The following is a 19,909-nucleotide window of genomic DNA, read 5'->3' as shown; positions in this document are numbered from 1 at the left end:
GCACATGCAAAATCAACTCTTTCCTTGCTTTCACCTAGTTTTCTTTTCTCCTGACCCATACCCAATAGTGACAAGGAATCCTCAGGTAGTGACAAACATTCTACGTTACATCGTTCATTCAAGGCTGATTCATTTCATTCACACATTGGCCACATTCTCCCCAGGGCCTGATTAACTCTACAATGTGCCTGAAATATACATTTGTGGGCCCCCCCCCCCTATCATGGTCTCCCATTATTTCTTTTCTCTCTCCCCAGGGTCACATTCACTTTCCCTGCTATGCCCACATACCACCTCTCCAGAAATAACAGGGAAACGCAGAGTACAGAGTTGCACGGGGACAGAAATTTCACCTATCTCCAATGGAATCTAACCCATATCCACCTGTACCAGCTAAGATTCATTCCACCCTCGTCCATCCCAACAACTAATCTACTCCATCTCCACCCGTACCCGCAGGAGTCAACACTATTATTTACTTGCTTGCAGCCTTCTGTTTCCTCCCAACCCCAACAGCCTCCAGTGGTGTTCTGTAATGTATTCACTATTCAACCAATGAGTGTTCCAAGCCTCAGTTTGGTGTTCTGGCTACTTCTATGGGCATTCCATGCCTCATTCTGGTGCTCCACCTGCCTCTCTCTATACATTACAAGCTTCATTCTGGTGCTCCAATAGCGAAGATACATACCTGTAGCAGGTGTTCTCAGAGGACAGGAGGTGTTCTCACGACTGGGTCGGCATCCATAGCGGCCCCCACCTTCGGAACTTCTTTGAAGCAAAATCTTTAAAGGCTTAAGAACCTTCTGGAGCACGGGACATGCCCGTCGCGCGAGAGTCCCGATTCAGTTATGTCAAAAAGCAATAAGAAGAGGAAGTACAACTCCAAAGGGGAGGGTTTATGAGAACAATCAGCCTGCTGTCCTCGGAGAACACCTGCTACAGGTATGTATCTTCGCTTTCTCCAAGGACAAGCAGGCTACTTGTTATCACGACTGGGTATCCCTAGCACCCAGGCTCACTCAAAACAACAAAAAAGGTCAATTGGGCCTTGCAACGGCAAGGACATAACTGAGATTGACCTAAAACTAGAACATCTAACGGAGAGTGCAGCCTGGAAGAGAATAAAAATGGGCCTAGGGGGGTGGAGTTGGATTCTAAACCTCAAACAGATTCTGCAGCACCGACTGCCCGAACCGACTGCTGCGTCAGGTATCCTGCTGAAGACAGTAGTGAGATGTGAATATGTGGATCGATGACCACGTTGCAGCCTTGCAAATCTCTACTATAGTGGCTGACTTCATGTGGGCCACTGACGCTGCCATGGCTCTAACACTATGAGCCGTGACATGACCCTCAAGAGTCAGCCCAGCTTGGGCATAAGTGAAGGAAATGCAATGGAGATGGTGCGTTTCCCGACTGCGACTCCCCTTCTGTTGGGATTAAAAGAAACAAACATTTGGGCGGACTGTCTGAAGGGGCTTGTCCGCGCCACATAGAAGGCCAATGCTCTCTTGCAGTGCAAGGTGTGTAACTGATGTTCATCAGGGCGGGTATGAGGACGGGGAAAAAATGTTGGCAAAACAATTGACTGGTTCAGATGGAACTTCGACACCACCTTCGGCAAGAACTTAGTGTGCGTGCGGAGGACTATTCTGTTGTGATGAAACTTTAGATAAGGAGCATGTACTACCAAGGCTTGAAACTCACGGACTCTACGAGCTGAAGTAACAGCCACCAAGTAAATGACCTTCCAGGTCAAGTACTTCAGATGGCAGGAATTCAAAAGGAGGCTTCATCAGCTGGGTGAGAACGGCGTTGAGATCCCATGACACTGGTGGAGGTTTGACAGGGGGCTTTGACAAAAGCAAATCTCTCATGAATCGAACAACTAAAGGCTGTGCAGAGATAGGCTTACCCTCTACATGTTGATGATAAGCACTAATTGCACTAAGATGAACTCTTACGGAGTTGGTCTTGAGACCAGACTCTGACACATGTAGAAGGTATTCAAGCAGGGTCTGTGTAGGACAAGAGCGAGGATCTAGGGCCTTGCTATAACACCAGACGGCAAACCTCCTCCATTTGAAAAAGTAACACTTCTTCATGGAATCTTTTCTGGAAGCAAGCAAAACCTGGGAGACACCTTCAGAGAGACCCAAGGAAGCGAATTCTACGCCCTCAACATCCAGGCCGTGAGAGCTAGAGACTGGAGGTTGGGATGCAGAAGCGCATGAGGGTTGGAAAACACTCCAATCTCCATGGTTCTTCGGAGGACAACTCCAGAAGAAGAGGGAACCAGATCTGACGTGGCCAAAAAGGAGCAATCGGAATCATGATTCCGCAGTCTTGCTTGAGTTTCAGCAAAGTCTTCCCCACCAGAGGTATGGGAGGATATGCATACAGAAGACCTGCTCCCTAATGAAGGAGAAAGGCATCTGACGCTATTCTGTCGTGGGCCTGAAGCCTGGAACAGAACTGAGGGACCTTGTGATTGATCTGAGTGGCAAAAAGATCCACCGAGGGGGTGCCCCACTCTCGGAAGATCTTGTGAACCACACCCGAGTTGAGCGACCACTCCTGAGGTTGCATAATCCTGCTCAATCTGTCGGCCAGACTGTTGTTTATGCCTGCCAGATACGTGGCTTGGAGAAACATGCCATGATGGCGAGCCCAAAGCCACATCAGGACAGCTTCCCGACACAGGGGGTAAGATCCGGTGCCCCCCTGCTTGTTGATGTAGTACATGGCAACCTGATTGACTATCTGAATTTGGATAATTTGACTGGACAGCCGATCTCTGAAAGCCTTTAGAGTGTTCCAGACCACTCGCAACTCCAGGAGATTGATCTGAAGACCTGTTTCTTGGAGGGACCAAAGTCCTTGAGTGTGAAGCCCATTGACATGGGCTCCCCACCCTAGGAGGGATGCATCCGTTGTCAGCACCTTTTGTGGCTGAGGAATTTGAAAAGGAGGTCCCAAAGTCAGATTGGATCGAATTGTCCACCATTAAAGGGAATTGTGAAAATTGGTGGAAAGCTGGATCACATCCTCTAGATTCCCTGTAGCTTGATACCACTGGGAGGCTAGGGTCCATTGAGCTGATCTCATATGAAGACGGGCCATGGGTGTCACACGGACTGTGGAGGCCATATGGCCTAAAAGTCTCAACATCTGCCGAGCTGTGATCGCTGAGACGCTATGGCCATGTAAACTAGAGACAGAAGATTGTCTGCTCTCGTCTCGGGGAGACAGGCGTGAGCCGTCTGTGAGTCTGGCAGAGCTCCTGTAAATTCCAGGTTTTGAACTGGGAGAAGATGGGACTTTGGGTAATTTATAACAAACCCGATTAGTTCCAGGAGTTGAATAGTCATCTGCATGGACTGTAGAGCTCCTGCCTATGAGGTGTTCTTCACCAGCCAATCGTCGAGATAAGGGAACACATGCACTCCCAGTCTGCGTAGCGACGCTGTGACTACCGTCAGGCATTTGGTAAACACCCTGGGCGCAGACGCCAGACCAAAGGGCAGCATACAATACTGGAAGTGTTGCGTTCCCAGACGGAATCGAAGATACTTCCTGTGAGCTTGCAGTATCGGGATGTGAGTATAAGCATCCTTTAAGTCCAGAGAGCATAGCCAATCGTTCTGCTGAATCATGGGAAGATGGGTGCCCAGGGAAACCATCCTGAACTTTTCTCGGACAAGAAATTTGTTCAGGGCCCTTAGATCTAGGATGGGATGCATCCCCCCTGTTTTCTTTTGCACAAGGAAGTACCTGGAATAGAATCCCAGCCCTTCTTGCCCTGGTGGAACTGGCTCGACCACATTGGCGCTGAGAAGGGCGGAAAGTTCCTCTGCAAGTACCTGCCTGTGCTGGAAGCTGAAGGATTGCGCTCCCGGTGGGCAATTTGGAGGTCTGGATATCAAATTGAGGGAATATCCTAACCGGACTATTTGAAGAATCCACCGATCGGAGGTTATGAGGGGCCACCTTTGGCGAAAAAATTTTAACCTCCCTCCGACCGGCAGATCGCCCGGCCACGGATACTTTTATGGCGACTATGTTCAGCTGGAGCCAGTCAAAGGCCCATCCCTTGTTTTTGATGGGCAGCCACAGGGGCCTGCCTTGGCGCACACTGTTGACGAGAATGAGCGTGCTGGGGATGAGCCTGAGAAGGCTGTCGAGAAGGAGGATTGTACCTACGCTTGTTGTAAGCACAGGGAGCATTTTCCTTCCCCGGAAAAATTGTCTACCTGATGAGGTAGTAGCAGAAGGCGCCCGGTGGGAGAGATTGTCCATAGTGGTTTTCTGCTGAGTGATCTGATTGACCACCTGCTCGACATTCTCACCAAAAATATTATCCCCCCGGCAAGGGGCATCCGCAATCCACTGCTGGACCCTACTGTCCAGGCCAGAGGCATGCAGCCATGAGAGTCTGCACATCACTACACCTTGGGCAGCGGTTCTGGATGCAACATCAAAAGAATCATAAGCACCCCTGGACAGGAATTTACGACATGCCTTCTGCTGCCTGACCACCTCCTGAAAAGACCTGGCCAGCTCCGGAGGGAGCTTATCAACCAAGGCCGACAGTTGCTTCACCGTGTCCCTCAAGTAAATGCTCGTGTAGAGCTGGTAAGACTGAATTTTGGCCATGAGCATAGAGGACTGGTAGGCCTTCCTCCCAAAAATGTCTGGAGTTCTAGATTCTCTCCCCGGGGGCGCTGAGGCGAAATCCCTAGAACTCCTGGCTCTATTGAGAGCGGCATCCACAACTATAGTGTCGTTAGGTAACTGCGACTTCATCAGCTCAGGTTCTCCGTGAATCCGATATTGGGACTCAGCTTTCTTAGAAATGGTGGGATTACTTAGTGGTTTCATCCAGTTCCGCATAAGAGTCTCCTTGAGTACATTATGCAAAGGAACAGTAGATGACTCCTTAGGTGGCGAAGGATAGTCAAGGACCTCGATAATCTCAGTCCTGGGCTCATCCTCAGTTACCACAGGGAAGGGAATGACCACAGACATTTCCCGGACAAATGAAAACAAATAAAGACTCTCCGGGGGAGAAAGCTTTCTTCCTGGTGAAGGAGTGGGGGATCAGAGGGAAGATCACAAGACTCCTCAGAAGAGAAATACCTGGGATCTGGCTCTTCATCCCACGAGGCATCCTCATCGGTATCAGACAAGAGTTCTTTAACTGCAGTCCGAAACCGAGCCCGCCTCGACGCCGAGGAATCACGTCCTCTATGGGGATGTTGAGAAGTCGACTCCCCCGCCTCTGGCGATGAAGCTCCCTCCAGCGATGTCGACGGGGAGTCGACCTGGGTGGCAGCCGACGCCGATGCCGCAGGCGGCACCGGGGTCGAAGACCTCACCACAGGCGTGGAGCCAGCTGCTGCTTCCATGAACGGTACCAAGGGCACAAGCACTCCCGGTACCGGAGCAGGCTGACGCAGCATCCCTTCCAGGAGACCTGGAAGAATGGCTCGGATGCGCTCATCCAGAGTTGCTGTCGAGAAAGGCTGCGGGGTCAGTAGAGGAGTCGGTGTCGGAATCCATGGGGGCGGCACCGGGCTGTTCGAAGACCGACGCATCGACACCTCTTGAATGGAGGGTAAGAGTTCCTCCCGGCGTCGACGCTTCATGGGTGCCGAATCCTTCAACGCCCCGGAGCTCCCGGTACCGTGTCTGGAAGGAGACCGATGACGATGCTTCTTCGCCTTCGCTCGATGCACGTCATTGATACTCCTTGGTACCGACGAGGAGGTTGTGGAATCGAAACACCTCCTTGGGGTCGGGTCTGAGAGTAGTCGGTCCCAGTGGGCCTGCACAGCAGGAGTCTTCGAGACAGGTGGAGACCCACTTGACGGCTCACTGCTCCCAGCGTGTAGTGGTCTTCGAACAGCCATTACCTGCGCTCCTGATGTCGATGCCATCTCCGGTGCCGATATCGACGACCTCGGTACCGCTGTCAACGCCGAAGAACCGGGCGAAGCTCCAAAAAGACGATCCTGAAGAGCTTTTCTCGACGCCTGTGTCCGCTTTTTAAGGCTGAGACACAACATACATGCGTCTGGGCGATGGTCGGGCCCAAGGCACTGGAGACACCACGTGTGAGGGTCAGTATCTGAGATCGCCCAGTTGCACCGAGTACACTTCTTGAAGCTGCTGGGCGTCCTCACTGACATAGATGGAAAAATAGCAACAAAATCAAAATTCTTGATTGTACCAAAGTAAAGGCACAAAAAGGGGGAAGCCGCGAAGGAAGTGAACGGAAACTTAAAGGGATAAAAACTAGAACTAAAGGAAGTTGTTTTTTTTTAAAATAAATTTGAAGGAACAGGTCAGAAAAAGAAAAGGGGAAAAAAGACAGAGGAAAAAAACTCAAAAATCGAAGGCTCTTCAGGGGCCGAAACAGAGAGAGTCCGCAAGCAGTCACTCCCTAACTGCGGAAAGAAAACAACTGAAGCGGGACTGTCGCACGACGGGCGGGAAAATGGCCTTGCATCCTGCGCTCCAGAAGGTTCTTAAGCCTTTGAAGGTTTTGCTTCAAAGAAGTTCCGAAGGTGGGGACCGCCGTCCCAGTCGTGAGAACAAGCAGCCTTGCTTGTCCTCGGAGAATGCCTCTTTCAGCGCATTCCAAGACTAATTTTGGAGTCACCAGAGATTTTGATTACACTCCCAAGGGAATCCCATGGCAACTTCTTCCATCTCTGTGGGGATCCCATGGCATCTTCTTCATACCCATGGAGACCCTACAGGTTCCGCGGGAATCCTGCAATCTCCATTCCCATGCAGCTCTCTAATGCACAGCCTAGCTGCAGGTGTGGCATCATTAATAGTTTATGAGTAAGCATGGGAGCTAGGTAAGCACATGCTTCAAATGGAGTTGCTTAATTAATTAGGATTTATTTATCACCTTTTGGAAGGAATTCACTCAAAGCGGTGTACAGTAAGAATAGATCAAACATGAGCAATAGGCAATTACAGTAGTAAAAATATTCAACAATACAAACTATGGCATAGTATACTACTTACAATGTCAACATAATACGTAATAGAACATTTTAATTGATAGTGAAGGGTAAAGCAAAGATGTAACATATAGATAGTTAAGAGAGTAAGAAGAGTTAGAGAGTAAAGGTGACTGATTTAAAGTAAGTTACACATGAGGTCAGAAAGATGGTCAAATATTATTTCACATAGGGTAGGAGTGGACAAACATGTCCTGCTGCAGTATGTGCAGGCCAAGTCACTCCCTGTGTGTGCGAGTGAGACTAACAAGTTAGTTACTTCTTCCATTAAAGGCCTGGTTGAAGAGCCAAGCTTTCACCTACTTACTGAAGTAGAGATAGTCTTGTGTTAAGCAGAGACTTTCGGGCAGTGCATTCCAGAGTGTGGGGGCTACTCCGGAGAAGGCTCGTTTGCGGGTATCACATCGTGTAATGTCTTTTGGAGAGGGTGTGGTTAGTTATAGTCCTTGAGACGACCTTAGTGTCCCTGGCAGTGTGTGGAGGATCATCCTGTTTTTCTGGTATTCAGGGCCATTTCCATTCAGGGCCTTGAAGATCAGACATACAGTTTTAAATTTAGCCCTGTATTGTACTGGTAGACAATGAAGTATTTGCAAAAATGGTGTGATGTGGTCATGTCACTTGCAACCTTCTATGAGTCTTGCAGCTGCATTTTGAATCAACTGGAGCTGGTGCAGGCCCTTTGTAGTCAGACCATTGTATAGAACATTGCAGTAATCCAGTCTTGATGTCATCATGACATGCACAACTGGGATAACATTTACCTTCTTGATGCATGGAGAGAGGCAGCGTAGCTGTCACAAATAGTAGAAACAGCTCTTGAAGGTTGCTTGGATTTGAGGAATCAGAGTAAGTGTTTAACTGTATTCCAAGGTTCCTGACTTGTGATTTGAGGGGGAGTTCGTACTTCCCAAAAGGGATTTTGATGTCAGGTATGTATCCAAACGGTAATGGAATTCAAATGTGCGTGGGATAGACACAAAGGAATCCTGTTTATAAGGAATGGATCAACAGAATCTTAGTGGAGATTGGGTGGCAACGCCGGTATTTGGAGAGTAAATCCGGTGCAGGGTGGACTTCTATGGTCTGTGCTCTGATCGTGACTGAATAGATATGTATGGGCTGGAGTGTAAATTTTAAGGGGCTTCGATGTTAGCTTCTGAATTTTAGTACAGGAACAGTGCTGGGCAGACTTTTATAGTCTATGCCCTGAGAAAGGCACGGACAAATCAAACTTGGGTATACATATAAAGTATCACATAACATGTAAAATGAGTTTATCTTGTTGGGCAGACTGGATGGACCATTCAGGTCTTTATCTGTCGTCATTTACTATGTTAGGGACCCAGAGAAGCTCCATTTTACTTGGGTTCAGGCAAAGTTTGTTGTGTTTAACCCATTCTTTAATTGATGTTAGACAGGTAATCAGTTTATTCAAGGCTGTAGATAAGTCAGGTTCAATGGGTAAGAGTAGCTGCACATCATCTGCATAGATTTAGAACTGAGTGTCCATTGACCGAATCAGTTCAGCTGGTGGCTTTAGGTAGATATTGAACATAATAGGTGACAGTATCGATCCTTGTGGTACCCTGCAGGTCAGCGTCCATGGTGGTAATGAGTTGCTGACCAACATTATGGATTGTTGCCTGTCTGATAGATAGGATCTGAACCAGGCAAGTACTGTTCCATTGATACCCGTTTCTGTCAGTTGTACTAGCATGATATCATGATCCACAGTGTCAAAAGCTGCTGACAAATCTAGCAGTACTAACATCAAAGCAAATCCCTTGTCTCAGTTTCTGTGAAGATGATCTAGTAGGGATACGAGGACCATTTCTGTTCAATAACTGGGTCTGAATCCAGATTGACATGGATCTAGCCAGTTTCTCTTTTCAAGCCAATCATTAAGTTGAACATAGACTGTTTGTTCTATGAGTTTCCCTAGAAATGGGATGTTGGATACTGGCCTGCAACTTTCAAGTTTGTCCTGGTCAAGGTTGTTTTTCTTTAGCAAAGGGTGAACCACTGTCCTTTTTAATGCTGTTGATAGTTGCCCATTAGAAAGAGAGGTGTTCACAATTTTTGTGGCGCCTTCTATGAGGCCCATACTTGCCTGCTGCACTATCTTTGATGGGCAGGGGTCGAGGGAGCAGGTAGTTGGTTGAAGGTCTCGTAGGATTTTGTCAAGGATCTCCTCTGTCATTGAGTTAAAAGTGTTCCATCTGTCTCTGTTAGGAGGGGGCAAGTTTGTGTACCACTGGTTGACAGGTTGGGGACTGGGTAGGATTGCCTGTAAATCCTGGCGGAGACTTTTAATTTTGTTGGCAAAGTATGCAGCAAAATCACTGCAGTTCAGTTTAGACTGGGCAGGCTGGTTCTGTTGTGGGAGTTACAGTAGGCTGTTTACTATACTGAACAACAGCTTGGTTTAACTGGCAGCCTGTGCAATGCACTGAGAGAAATACTGTTTTTTGGTCACTGTTAAGGCTTGGCGATACTTTGCTATGTGCTTCCTACAGTTTAGCCTGTCTTCATCCAGGCGAGATTTATGCCATCTCCTTTCCAGTTTCCATCCTTTGTGTTTAAGGATCCGAAGTTCTGGAGAAAACCAAGGTGAGCGTTTGTGAGTGGGGCATAAGACCTTTTTAGTCTTGGCTAAGTGTGTATTCCGGATATCAACTTGTTCTGACACTGTAGTCTTTTCATCCACATGTGGATAGTGGAAGGCCTCTAAGAAATTCTCAGGAGTCAGTTTTTTTTTTGTCTCTGATCACCTTCCAAACTCTTTAGGTGCCATTCGTTTCAGGTGCTCACTTAGGGAAATTTTAATTAGAAAATGGTCTGACCATGATAGGGGTGTTATTTCAATACTGTTATCCCAGAATTATGGGATATCCACCCCTTTGTAGAATACCAGGTCTAGTATGTGACCCTTTTCGTGGGATGGAGAACTGATCACCTGTGTAAATCCTAGTGCTGCCATTGTGTCCAGAAAGGCAACTGTGGTGGTATCTGGGTTTTCGATGTGTAGATTGAAGTCTCTCATGATCACCAGCCTAGGGTAATTCAGGTCACTTGAGTAATCAGGTCTAGGAGTTCTTGCACAGATAATGTGTTAATATGAGGTGCTCAGTTATACCATGAGCAGCCAGGATGGTTTCTCCTCTTCAAGTTGGATTAAAAGAGATTCTGATTCATGCAGCTGGTGGATGGATATTCTGCGCAATTTGATTGTATCCCGAATCGGGACTGCTACCCTTCCACCCCATCTTCTTGGTCTTGGTTGATGTTGTATGTTGAAACCTGTTGGGCATAGTTCAGCCAGTGGTAAACCCCCACTTTCATCTAGCCAGGTTTCACTTATTCTTAGGATGCCAAGATGCTGTTCATGTATGGCATCATGGATCACTGAGGATTCTTTGCAGCTGATCTGGCATTCACCAGTCCTATAGTTCCCAAGGGTGGTCTGGGGGTAGTTTTGGTGTGGTAATGAGGTGATCTTTTAAGTACTGTTATGAGGGTGCTTGACTTCTTGCACTTTTGCCTTCTCTTTGTTTGGTGGGGATTATGGTTTCCTCTCCCACACACCACTGGGATGCTCTCATGGTCTTTTGTATCAGAAGCTAGCTAGGCAAAATTTCACTGGGTGGCACTGCAGTCCACTTTGTGGAGTTCACCCCGTAGATCAGCAATCTTACCAGTTGGCAATGCAGGGTTAAGGTTTTAAATAATCTAAACGAACAGACCTTTTTAAAAGTTGTAAGTTCAGACAAGGCCTGTGAGATCAAAGACTTCCAGCAATAGAGAAACAAATGGCTGTAAGCACTTCTATGTGAATTTCTTGAGTTGCCTTTAGTTTTAAGGAATCTAACAGATTCAGAATTTTAGAAATAGTTATATAGTTAAAATAAATTTTTAACTCACGGACTGCAGGTATGAACTTTACAGTTTCTGGTTCTGATATCCTTGGATGGTTCAATTGATGCAGGTTGCTGTAGGCTTTTTCTTTGTTGTCCAGGAGGGTTAGATGTAAATATAGATCCAGCTCCGATCACAGGGCACGAGGAGAGTTATTGTAATGTGAAGGGAAGATAAAATTTCCTTTCTCCAGCCAAAATAAATGGAAGAAGTTCAAAGTAAACTTGAGGACTGGTGCCTCAACACAGACTGAGCAGAAGTCAGTAAACGTTTGGGTTGTAAATAAGCAGAAAATGTAATTATTTAATGTAAGTTGCAGAGCCTGATGTGAACCAGCTAGCCATCCACCCAGCCCAGCCACCCAAGTTACCTAGTTCTGGGAGAAAGATTTTAGACTAGTCCTGAATGTCTGACAACTCTGTCTTAATGCATTATGGGGCCTGCAGTGCTGAGTTCAATGAGTAGAATTAGGGACCACAAATAGTACAATGAATTGGGATGTAAGTTAAAAAAAGAGCTGGCCAAAAACTCTCCCTCCTGAAACTGGGTAACATGGCAATTCTGGAGAAAAGGCCTAACAGCCAAGTATATTTGCCAAGCTATTTTTACCCTCTGTTGCCTCTGGTACAAACCATTGATGCGAAGGGTGTACGGCCCCAAAGAGTGACATCTACAGGTGATGTCACAATATCCAGCTATATGGGCATCAGTACTAATCAGGAATGTTAGACTGCATAAACAGTGGTCCTAACTTTGCCCAGTTAGATATATGGGTATGGCACTGAATATCCACTGTACCCGCATTATTTCTGGGTGCCACTGAAGATATTCAATGCTGGTGTCTCAACAGGGCTTGGCACTGAACATCTAGTTCCAATTCAGCTGGTTGGTGGACAGCATTTACAGGTGGCTGAAAATGAACTCCTACATTTTTAAAGGTGATTTATTTATTTTTGGGGAACCAAGGCACACAGAGGACTGTACAGACTTTAGAGGGACAAATATGCATTTCTGAAAAGTAGTAGAAGTGGGTGCAAAGTGTTTGATGTCCCTTATTACACATACATATCTATACTCATTATCTATCTATAAATGATATTTATAGAAAGATATATTGATATATACCTATATGTATCTATAGATATACAGATATTAAAAACTCTCAAGTTTTTGGTGTTTTGATTTTGTGTTTATACAGTTGAACAATTATTTTCTCCAATGAGCTCCTCCTTTATCTTCTTCAGTTGTATGTGTACTGTAACATCACCTGTAAAGGATCATGGATGTTTTAAGGCTGATTACCCTGTGTGGCCTTACTATATTGCTTTGCTAATAGTATCATTAAAAAACACCAAAATACCTAAGATCCTTAAAAGACTGGGTAAGGATTATTATATTTAAGGTTTGGTATTAAGAATATTTTGAATTTATTATTCTTAAATAGTTTTCAAAATATTTTTTTCTGGGAAACTGAAATTAGAAATATTTACTACAATCATCTGAGGGTCACACAATTTGGATTTCCATGGTAAACATAAATATGTAAATTATCCTGATTATTAAACCAAACATATGAAAACACATTGGATTAATTATTTTATATCCTGAAAAATTACAAATCTGCTTGCAGCTCTCAAGAAGTGAAAGTGAGTATTACAATATTTAAAGAGCAACTTTTTTAAATATAAAATTAAAACACTTGTGAGAATTCTGCTCCAATTATCTTATAATCCACATTAAAGACAATAAACAACTTACAATGAGAAACATAGGTGTGCGTGAAACTTGGGTCTCCACATTTCCCAGTTCTGTGCTTTGACTATCATGTTATATACCATCAGCCTTAAACAATTTTAACACCCATTCTATAAATTTTGGAATAGGAATGCCAACTAGCCTACAGGCAATACTGCATTCACACAATGCCAATTTGTCTAGAAGTTCTACATTTTGTCCATATCTACCCCTATCATCACACATCAAAGGCTAAAATTAATCTACTAACCAAATCAATAACCATGGTGTCCTCAAACTCCTCACTCATATCCTCGAGCTGTCCCCGTGATGACATCATCACATCTTCAAAGATTGGTTCAGCATCATCCTCCATCAAGCCCCGGCTAAATGAGAGAGCAGAAAAGAGAAACCTGCCGTTTACTAGATTACACAATTTGCCCCTTAAACTGTATGCATTTTCTTTACAGTTTTAAATGATCCATCCAGTTAAACAAATAATGCATTCAGTGGCAGGTTTTCCAGTGGCCTCTAACTCTAGTTCTTGTGAGCCATCAACTAATTTTGGATTTTCAGATAATCAAAATCTGCAACTTAGTGTCACAGACCAAAAGTATCTTACATTTATTGTGAATACTGTGCTGGTGACCCACAAAGACTGGTATCAGGAATCACAGCATTAGCTATTCAAAAACTGCAGATTCCAAAGAGTTAACTTTATAGGGATCACAGCAAGGGATCACAGCAAACCTGTCCTGCTGTAGTTTCAAGCTACCTATAATGAATATATATTAATAAGCCAATTTCCAAAACTATTTTGTGGAAAAACAGTGCTATACATGCGGGAAAAGTCTAACTGAAAACTGACTTACTTTATGGGTGGGTAGAAGTACACAAGTTGATTTTCCTGTATTAAAGGGGTAATTTTCAAAATCTTGTTTGGAAACAGTAAAGAAATATCATCGAAAGGATAACTTGGTCAGTGAAAACTACACATACACACCTTAATGTTTAAAACATACACATGTATAGTGCTTGCATACTTATCAAAATGCATGTCTCAGCTTGATATAATGTAAGCTATAGGATAGTTCAATTATTTCTATGATGGTGAAAAGAATATAAAGAGATACTGGCAGAGATTCTCTGACTGAAGTACTTGTACTGAGAGCCAGAGGGTGGCCTGACCATCGGGCCCACTGTGCCCTAACTGCTATCTAATTTAATCCCTTTTGATTGGTGGTAGGGGCCAGGTGACAGCCACCATTTTATATGGTAGAAGAATTATTTTTTCTAGTTGTACTATATGCCTATATTCACAGAAAAAGTATGCAGGCACTTTCTATTTAAATATAGGTTGGATTTTTGGGAGCTAAAAAGTTATATGCTTTTTTTTCAAGATGAAATAAGAAAGAGTTTATTATAGATCTAGCTCATTAGATCTGTGCACTCAGGACTTTAGTGGCTGAATGCAAAAACATTAAGCCTGCTGCACATATATTGCAATGAATATCCACAATGAATATTCATATCATCCTTGGTATGCAAATCTATCTCATGCATATTCATTGTGGATATCCTGAAAACCTGACTGGTTGGGATTCCTCCAGGACAGGTTTGGGAATCACTGGCCTAAGTAGTTAATCCTGGGCATATTCAGTGAGAAGTTTTCAAGACTGTGATATGTGGCACTGCAGCTATAAAGTGCAGCTATGCTGAAGAAATGCATCTTTTTTAAAACTTACACTGTATGTCTTACGCCAGTTCTAACTTTCATATAGCTCATTGTTGTTCTGTCTTTTCGATTTAAGTCTTCCAACTTCTGCTGGCCCAACCATGACATCTGCATCTGAGGACTAAAAGCGAACAGAATCAGTTATGTCTCCCTCATTTCTCTGCTGGCCCAACCATGACATCTGCATCTGAAGACTAAAAGCAAACAGAATCGGCTATGTCTCTCCCATTTCAAACTCAGGTAAATATCACTTTTCAGTACCTTCTGGACAATAACATGGAGAGCCTAGTCAACATTTTCTTGGTTTCTTGTCATAGATTCTCATAGTTTTCATATCTTGACATAATACTTTGCTCCTCCCTTTTTACCCAGTCCATTTACTTTTTATAATATTTTCTAAACAATTTATATACTTTTTTGTGGTCTACATATCCTTTTATATATATACTAGTAAAAAAGGCCCTTTTCTGAAAGAAATGAAACGGGTGCTAGCAAGGTTGTCCTCTAATGGCAATTATGTTTTTAAGGGAACTGTTAGGAGAGAGTATGTGTGAGAGAGTGAATGAGTATGTGTCAGAGATTGAGTAATGTGTGAGAGAGAAAGAGTGTGTGTCAGAGAGAGTGTGTGATTGAGAGACAGAATGTGTGTGTCTGTGTGAGTGAGTGTAGCGTGTGTCCCGTGTGCACCAATTATGCTCTCTCCCCTGCATTCATCCATATGCAGCAAACGTCCTCTGTGCCCTGCCCCCTTCATCCATCCATGCGCAGCATCTCTCTCCTGCCCCCTCCATCCATCTTAGTACAGCAATTCTCCTCTGCCCCTTGCCCTCCCCCCCTACATATGCATCAACTCTGCATTCTCCCCTGGCCTCTCCTCCATCTAGGGCCCCCCCTCCCTCCATCTCTCTCCCCTCTGAGTTCCATGCCCCCTTCCTACCTCTCTCTCTGTGTGCCCTCTGAGTTCCAGGACCCCCTCCCCTCCCCTTCGAGTTCCAGGATCCCCCTCCCCTCCAAGTTCCATGCTCCCCATTCTCGTTCGAGTTCCATACCCCGGCGCCTCCCTCCCTCCCCTTCGAGTTCCAGGACCCACCTCCCCTTCGAGTTTCAGGACCCCCTCCCCTCCGACTTGCAGGACGCCCCCTCCCTCCGCGGTCCACGCCCCTCCTCTCCTCCGACTTCCACGCCCCCGCGCCTCCCTCCCTCTCTGCCCTCCAAGCACGACCTGTCCTCCTGTAGCCCCTCGTCTTCATAAGTGCTGGCTGTATTTTAAAAATTCTTACCTTGGGGTGCGGCGTCCCGCCCTCATTTCCTGTTTCTGGAAGGGCGGGACCAGAGGCAGAGCTGAGACACATGCGAAGACAGTCTGATGCGCCGCTCACCTTCACTGTGGATGCCGCACCCCAAGGTAAGAATTTTTAAAATACAGCCAGAAAGGCGAGGGGCTACCTGAGCACAGGTTGTGCTTGGAGGGCAGAGAGAGAGAGGGAGGCGCGGGGGCGTGGACCTCGGAGGGAGGGAGCGTCCTGCAAGTCGAAGTGGAGGGGGGGCATGTAACTTAGAGGGGAGGAAAGGGAGGGACGGAGGAGAGGGAGGGAGGCATGGAACTCGGAGGAGAGGGGGGCCTTGAACTCGGAGGGAAGACGGGGGGGGGGGGGGGAAGGAGGAGACGCGTCGCGGCTCCCTGCTTCGAGTAGTAACATCTCCTGACATCAGGCAAGCAGGCTTCTACTGCGGGAGAGTGACGTCAGGAGATGGTTACGAATGCAGGCAGAGACATTGGAATGTTGCAGGAGCAAATATATATATATATATATATATATATATATATATATATATATATATTTAGCCTGGCTTATACACTGTTCTCTTATTCTAGTAACTCTTATATTTTCATTTTTTTTTTTTTTAGATATTGGTGGTTTCAAACAGAGATATATTTCTACATAGAAAAGGTGAAGAAGGGTGACGAAAATGATAAAGGAGATGGGATGACTTCCCTATGAGGAAAAGCTAAAGCGGCTATGGCTGTTCAGCTTCGAGAAAAGACGGCTGAGGGGAGATATGATAGAGGTTTATAAAATAATGAGTGGAGTGGAAAGGGTAGACATGAAGCGTCTGTTTACTCTTCCCAAAAATACGAGGACTAGGGGGCATGTAATGAAGCTACAAAGTAGCAAATTTAAACGAAACAGAGAAAATGTTTCTTCACTCAACATGTAATTAAACTCTGGAATTCGTTGCCAGAGAATGTGGTAAAGGTGGTTAGCTTGGCGGGGTTTAAAAAAGGTTTGCACGGCTTCCTAAAGGAAAAGTCCATAGACCATTATTAAAATGGACTTGGGGAAAATCCACTGCTTATTTCTGGGATCCAAATTTATTACCTAATGGTTAAAATCTGATCACTGATCTTTGGAAAATCTAAATTTGATTCTGCCAAGCCCCTTCATGAAAAATTACATTGGCTTCCCATTAAAGAACGCATTGCCTTTAAGATCTGTACCTTGATTCATAGGATTATTTACGGAGAAGTTCCCGATTATATGCTAGATCTGGTGGATCTTCCACTCAGAAACAGTTTCAATTCCTCTCGATCCTTCCTAAATTTACATTACCCAGATTGCAGTGGCCTGAAGTACAAATCTACCTACGCATCCAACTTCTCCTTCATAGGCACACAACTGTGGAATGCACTGCCTAGAACCCTAAAATCAACTATCTAAATTTCAGAAAACTATTGAAGACCACCATATTCAAGAAGGCATACCTTACAGACTCAATCTAATGTACTTCCACCTGTTTTTCAGCATAATCCATGGACTTTTCTACTATCTTTGGTTATCAGTTGTTGTTTTAAATACCAATATGCTAATAACCTACTACTACAATGTTTAATTATACTCTCTGAACCGTAGCCTACCCTGCGGTTTTGTGTAAGCCACATTAACCCTGCAACTGGTGGGAAAATGTGGGGGTATAAATGTATTAAATAAATAAAAATAAATAAATCTAAGAACAGATAAAAGTTGTTGCTAAGAGCTTAACAATATCTTGTAAAACAATCCCCCATTAAAAACAGTAAAGCCTCAAAACCAGCAAATCTTACAGAAACAATCAACTCAAAACAAGGTGCATAAAACACATACTTTTCCTCTGTGCAGCAGCAGCAGCAGCTCATAGTGAATCTGTCTCTGCTGTGCTAGTGCTTGCTTTACGGACTGTCTGTATTAGGGTCATAGATCACAGCACATTTCAATTAAACTCTCAAAAATCCTTCTTAAAAGCCACAATAACAATTAGTAAGATGAATAGCAGGCATCACACCTCATTAAAATGGTATGGCTATTGTAAAATCAGGGAAAACCATTTTTTTCACTCTCCCAGATATATACAGTGCTCAAAAATGGCAAAAATCTTAAAAGTCAAAAATTCAAAACTGCATCAGCAAATATGAAAAATTAGAAACTAAACATATAATATTTGCTCAACATGTTAAAAAAATTTTGCTCAGCACCAAAATTTATTTTTAATAAATAGCCTCACAAGCCAAGGGTACCAAACATGGATAGGACAACCTTTTACACGGCTATCATCATTGGCCTCACCACCAGCCAAACAAACCACAGAGAAAAACTCTCTTAACTGACTGAGAGAAGAGTCTGTGGTGAAAGGTCGGTAGGTAATACAAAACTTTTTTATTTAGTGCAAAAAACAAAATCCAACAAGATTATTCTTCAATTAAAGATAAAAGTCAAAAATGTCCATATATCTAACAGAGCAACAGTACCGGAAAAGAAAGGCACTTATCTTTAACTGAACCTCTTCAAGTCTTATCCAGTGTCTTCCTTTCAATTCTATCAAACCCTCCGGTAACATCTATGCAATCTGTCATATATATCAGCGTTATGGACTCAATTGTCCTAGTCCTTCATTTCTCGACAGGAATAGAGCTTCAACTGTTTCGCCACTTCATCAGGAGAAAGAGCAAAAGAAGTCAAATAACAAAGCATATATTCATCTTATCACTAGCGAACAAAGGCCACAAAATGGCGTATGTGAATATATAGGACGCTCTCAGAGCGTCCTATATATCCCTGCTTAATTTACGTCACATCCAATAAGGTCACTTTCTCAATTAGTTAGTAAAAGGCTTCCCATTCCATTGGTCCATTCAGACCTAAAGGACATAATGTTTTCAAACGATAAATCCAACGTTGTTCCTTTTGATGAAGAACTTTAGATACGTCACCATGTCGCCCATTGTTGATCAGCTGTTCAATTATTATGCATCTTAACTGATTAAAAGCATGTTGTTTCTTCACACAATGTTTTGCCAACGGCATGTGCAATTTTTCAGCTTGTATTCCATGTTTATGTTCACTCAAACGGACTTTCAACATCCGTAATGTTTGTCCTATATATCTAAGTCTACAAGGACATTTAATCATATAAACAACTGCCTTCGAAGTACAATCTGTTTGTCCCTTTAACCGAATCCATTTGTTGTTAACCAGATCCCAAATCTTATCATTCTCTTCCATGATCTCACACATAATCCACTTGTTACATTTCCTATGGCCCGGAATAGAAACTTGTCTATTCGTCCATATGTCTGGATGACATAATAGATCCGCTAAATTAGCACATCTTGAATAAGAGACCATGCATTTCTTATCAGTAAAGACGTTATAAGCTGACAAAATGTTCCAATGTTTGTGAATAATATTAGAAACTTTCGGAGAGAAAGAAGTATATTGCAATAAACAAGGGGTATTTTAACTTCTTTATGATGTTTTGGTTCCAACAGAAATTATGATTAAATAATGCTCGTTTGAAAGCATGTTTCACAGTTTTTTTTGGATATCCTCTTTCACATAACTTATCTTTTAACTGAGTAGCTGATCTTTTGTATTTCTCAGAAGAATCACAAATTCGTTGATAACGTAGAAACTGTGCAAACGGAAGATTGTTCCGGATATGTATAGGATGCATATGTGGTACAAAGCTATTAAAACTAAGTGGAAAAGACTATGGAGATTAGTTGTTCAAATTTGCTTTTTATATTTTTATTTTTGCCTAATACTAACCTACAATTCCTTCTTTAAACCCCAATCTTTAAGTTCCCAAAGCAGTGGCGTACCGAGGGGGGGCAGTGGGGGGTGGTCCGACCCGGTTGCACGCCGCTGGGGGGATGCTGCGGTGTGCACCTGGCTCCGAGTTCGCTATCTTCGCTCGTTCGCTGCAGCTCCCTCTGCCCCGGAACAGGTTACTTGCTGTTCTAGGGCAGAGGGAGCTGCAGTGAACGAGCGAAGCTAGCAAACTTTTCGGAGCCGACAGGCGCGCTCTGCAGCCCCCCCCCCACAGCGGCGTGAACCTTGGGGGGGGGGGGTCATTTCGCCGGGGGGGGGGGGGGGCGCATCGGCGATCTGCCCTGGGTGCCATCCAGGCTAGGAACGCCAATGCCCAAAGCAGAAAGCAAAGTAGCGTT

The 19,909-nt window shown here is 44.3% G+C and overlaps 1 protein-coding gene across 1 annotated transcript in view; it reads right to left on the bottom strand.

The window, feature by feature from the left end:
- Positions 1–19,909, bottom strand: part of STAG1 (stromal antigen 1) — a 1,758,022-nt gene that overhangs the window by 27,434 nt on the left and 1,710,679 nt on the right. Inside the window, 2 exon segments of the mRNA XM_030215628.1 lie at positions 12,961–13,075; positions 14,435–14,545. Coding sequence (XP_030071488.1) covers positions 12,961–13,075; positions 14,435–14,545 — 226 coding nt within the window.

This window comes from Microcaecilia unicolor, chromosome 10, assembly GCF_901765095.1.
Source record: "Microcaecilia unicolor chromosome 10, aMicUni1.1, whole genome shotgun sequence".
Classification (NCBI taxonomy): Eukaryota; Metazoa; Chordata; class Amphibia; order Gymnophiona; family Siphonopidae; genus Microcaecilia; species Microcaecilia unicolor.
The sequence above is the reverse complement of the archived record's forward strand: the minus strand, read 5'-3'. Positions and strand labels throughout refer to the sequence as shown.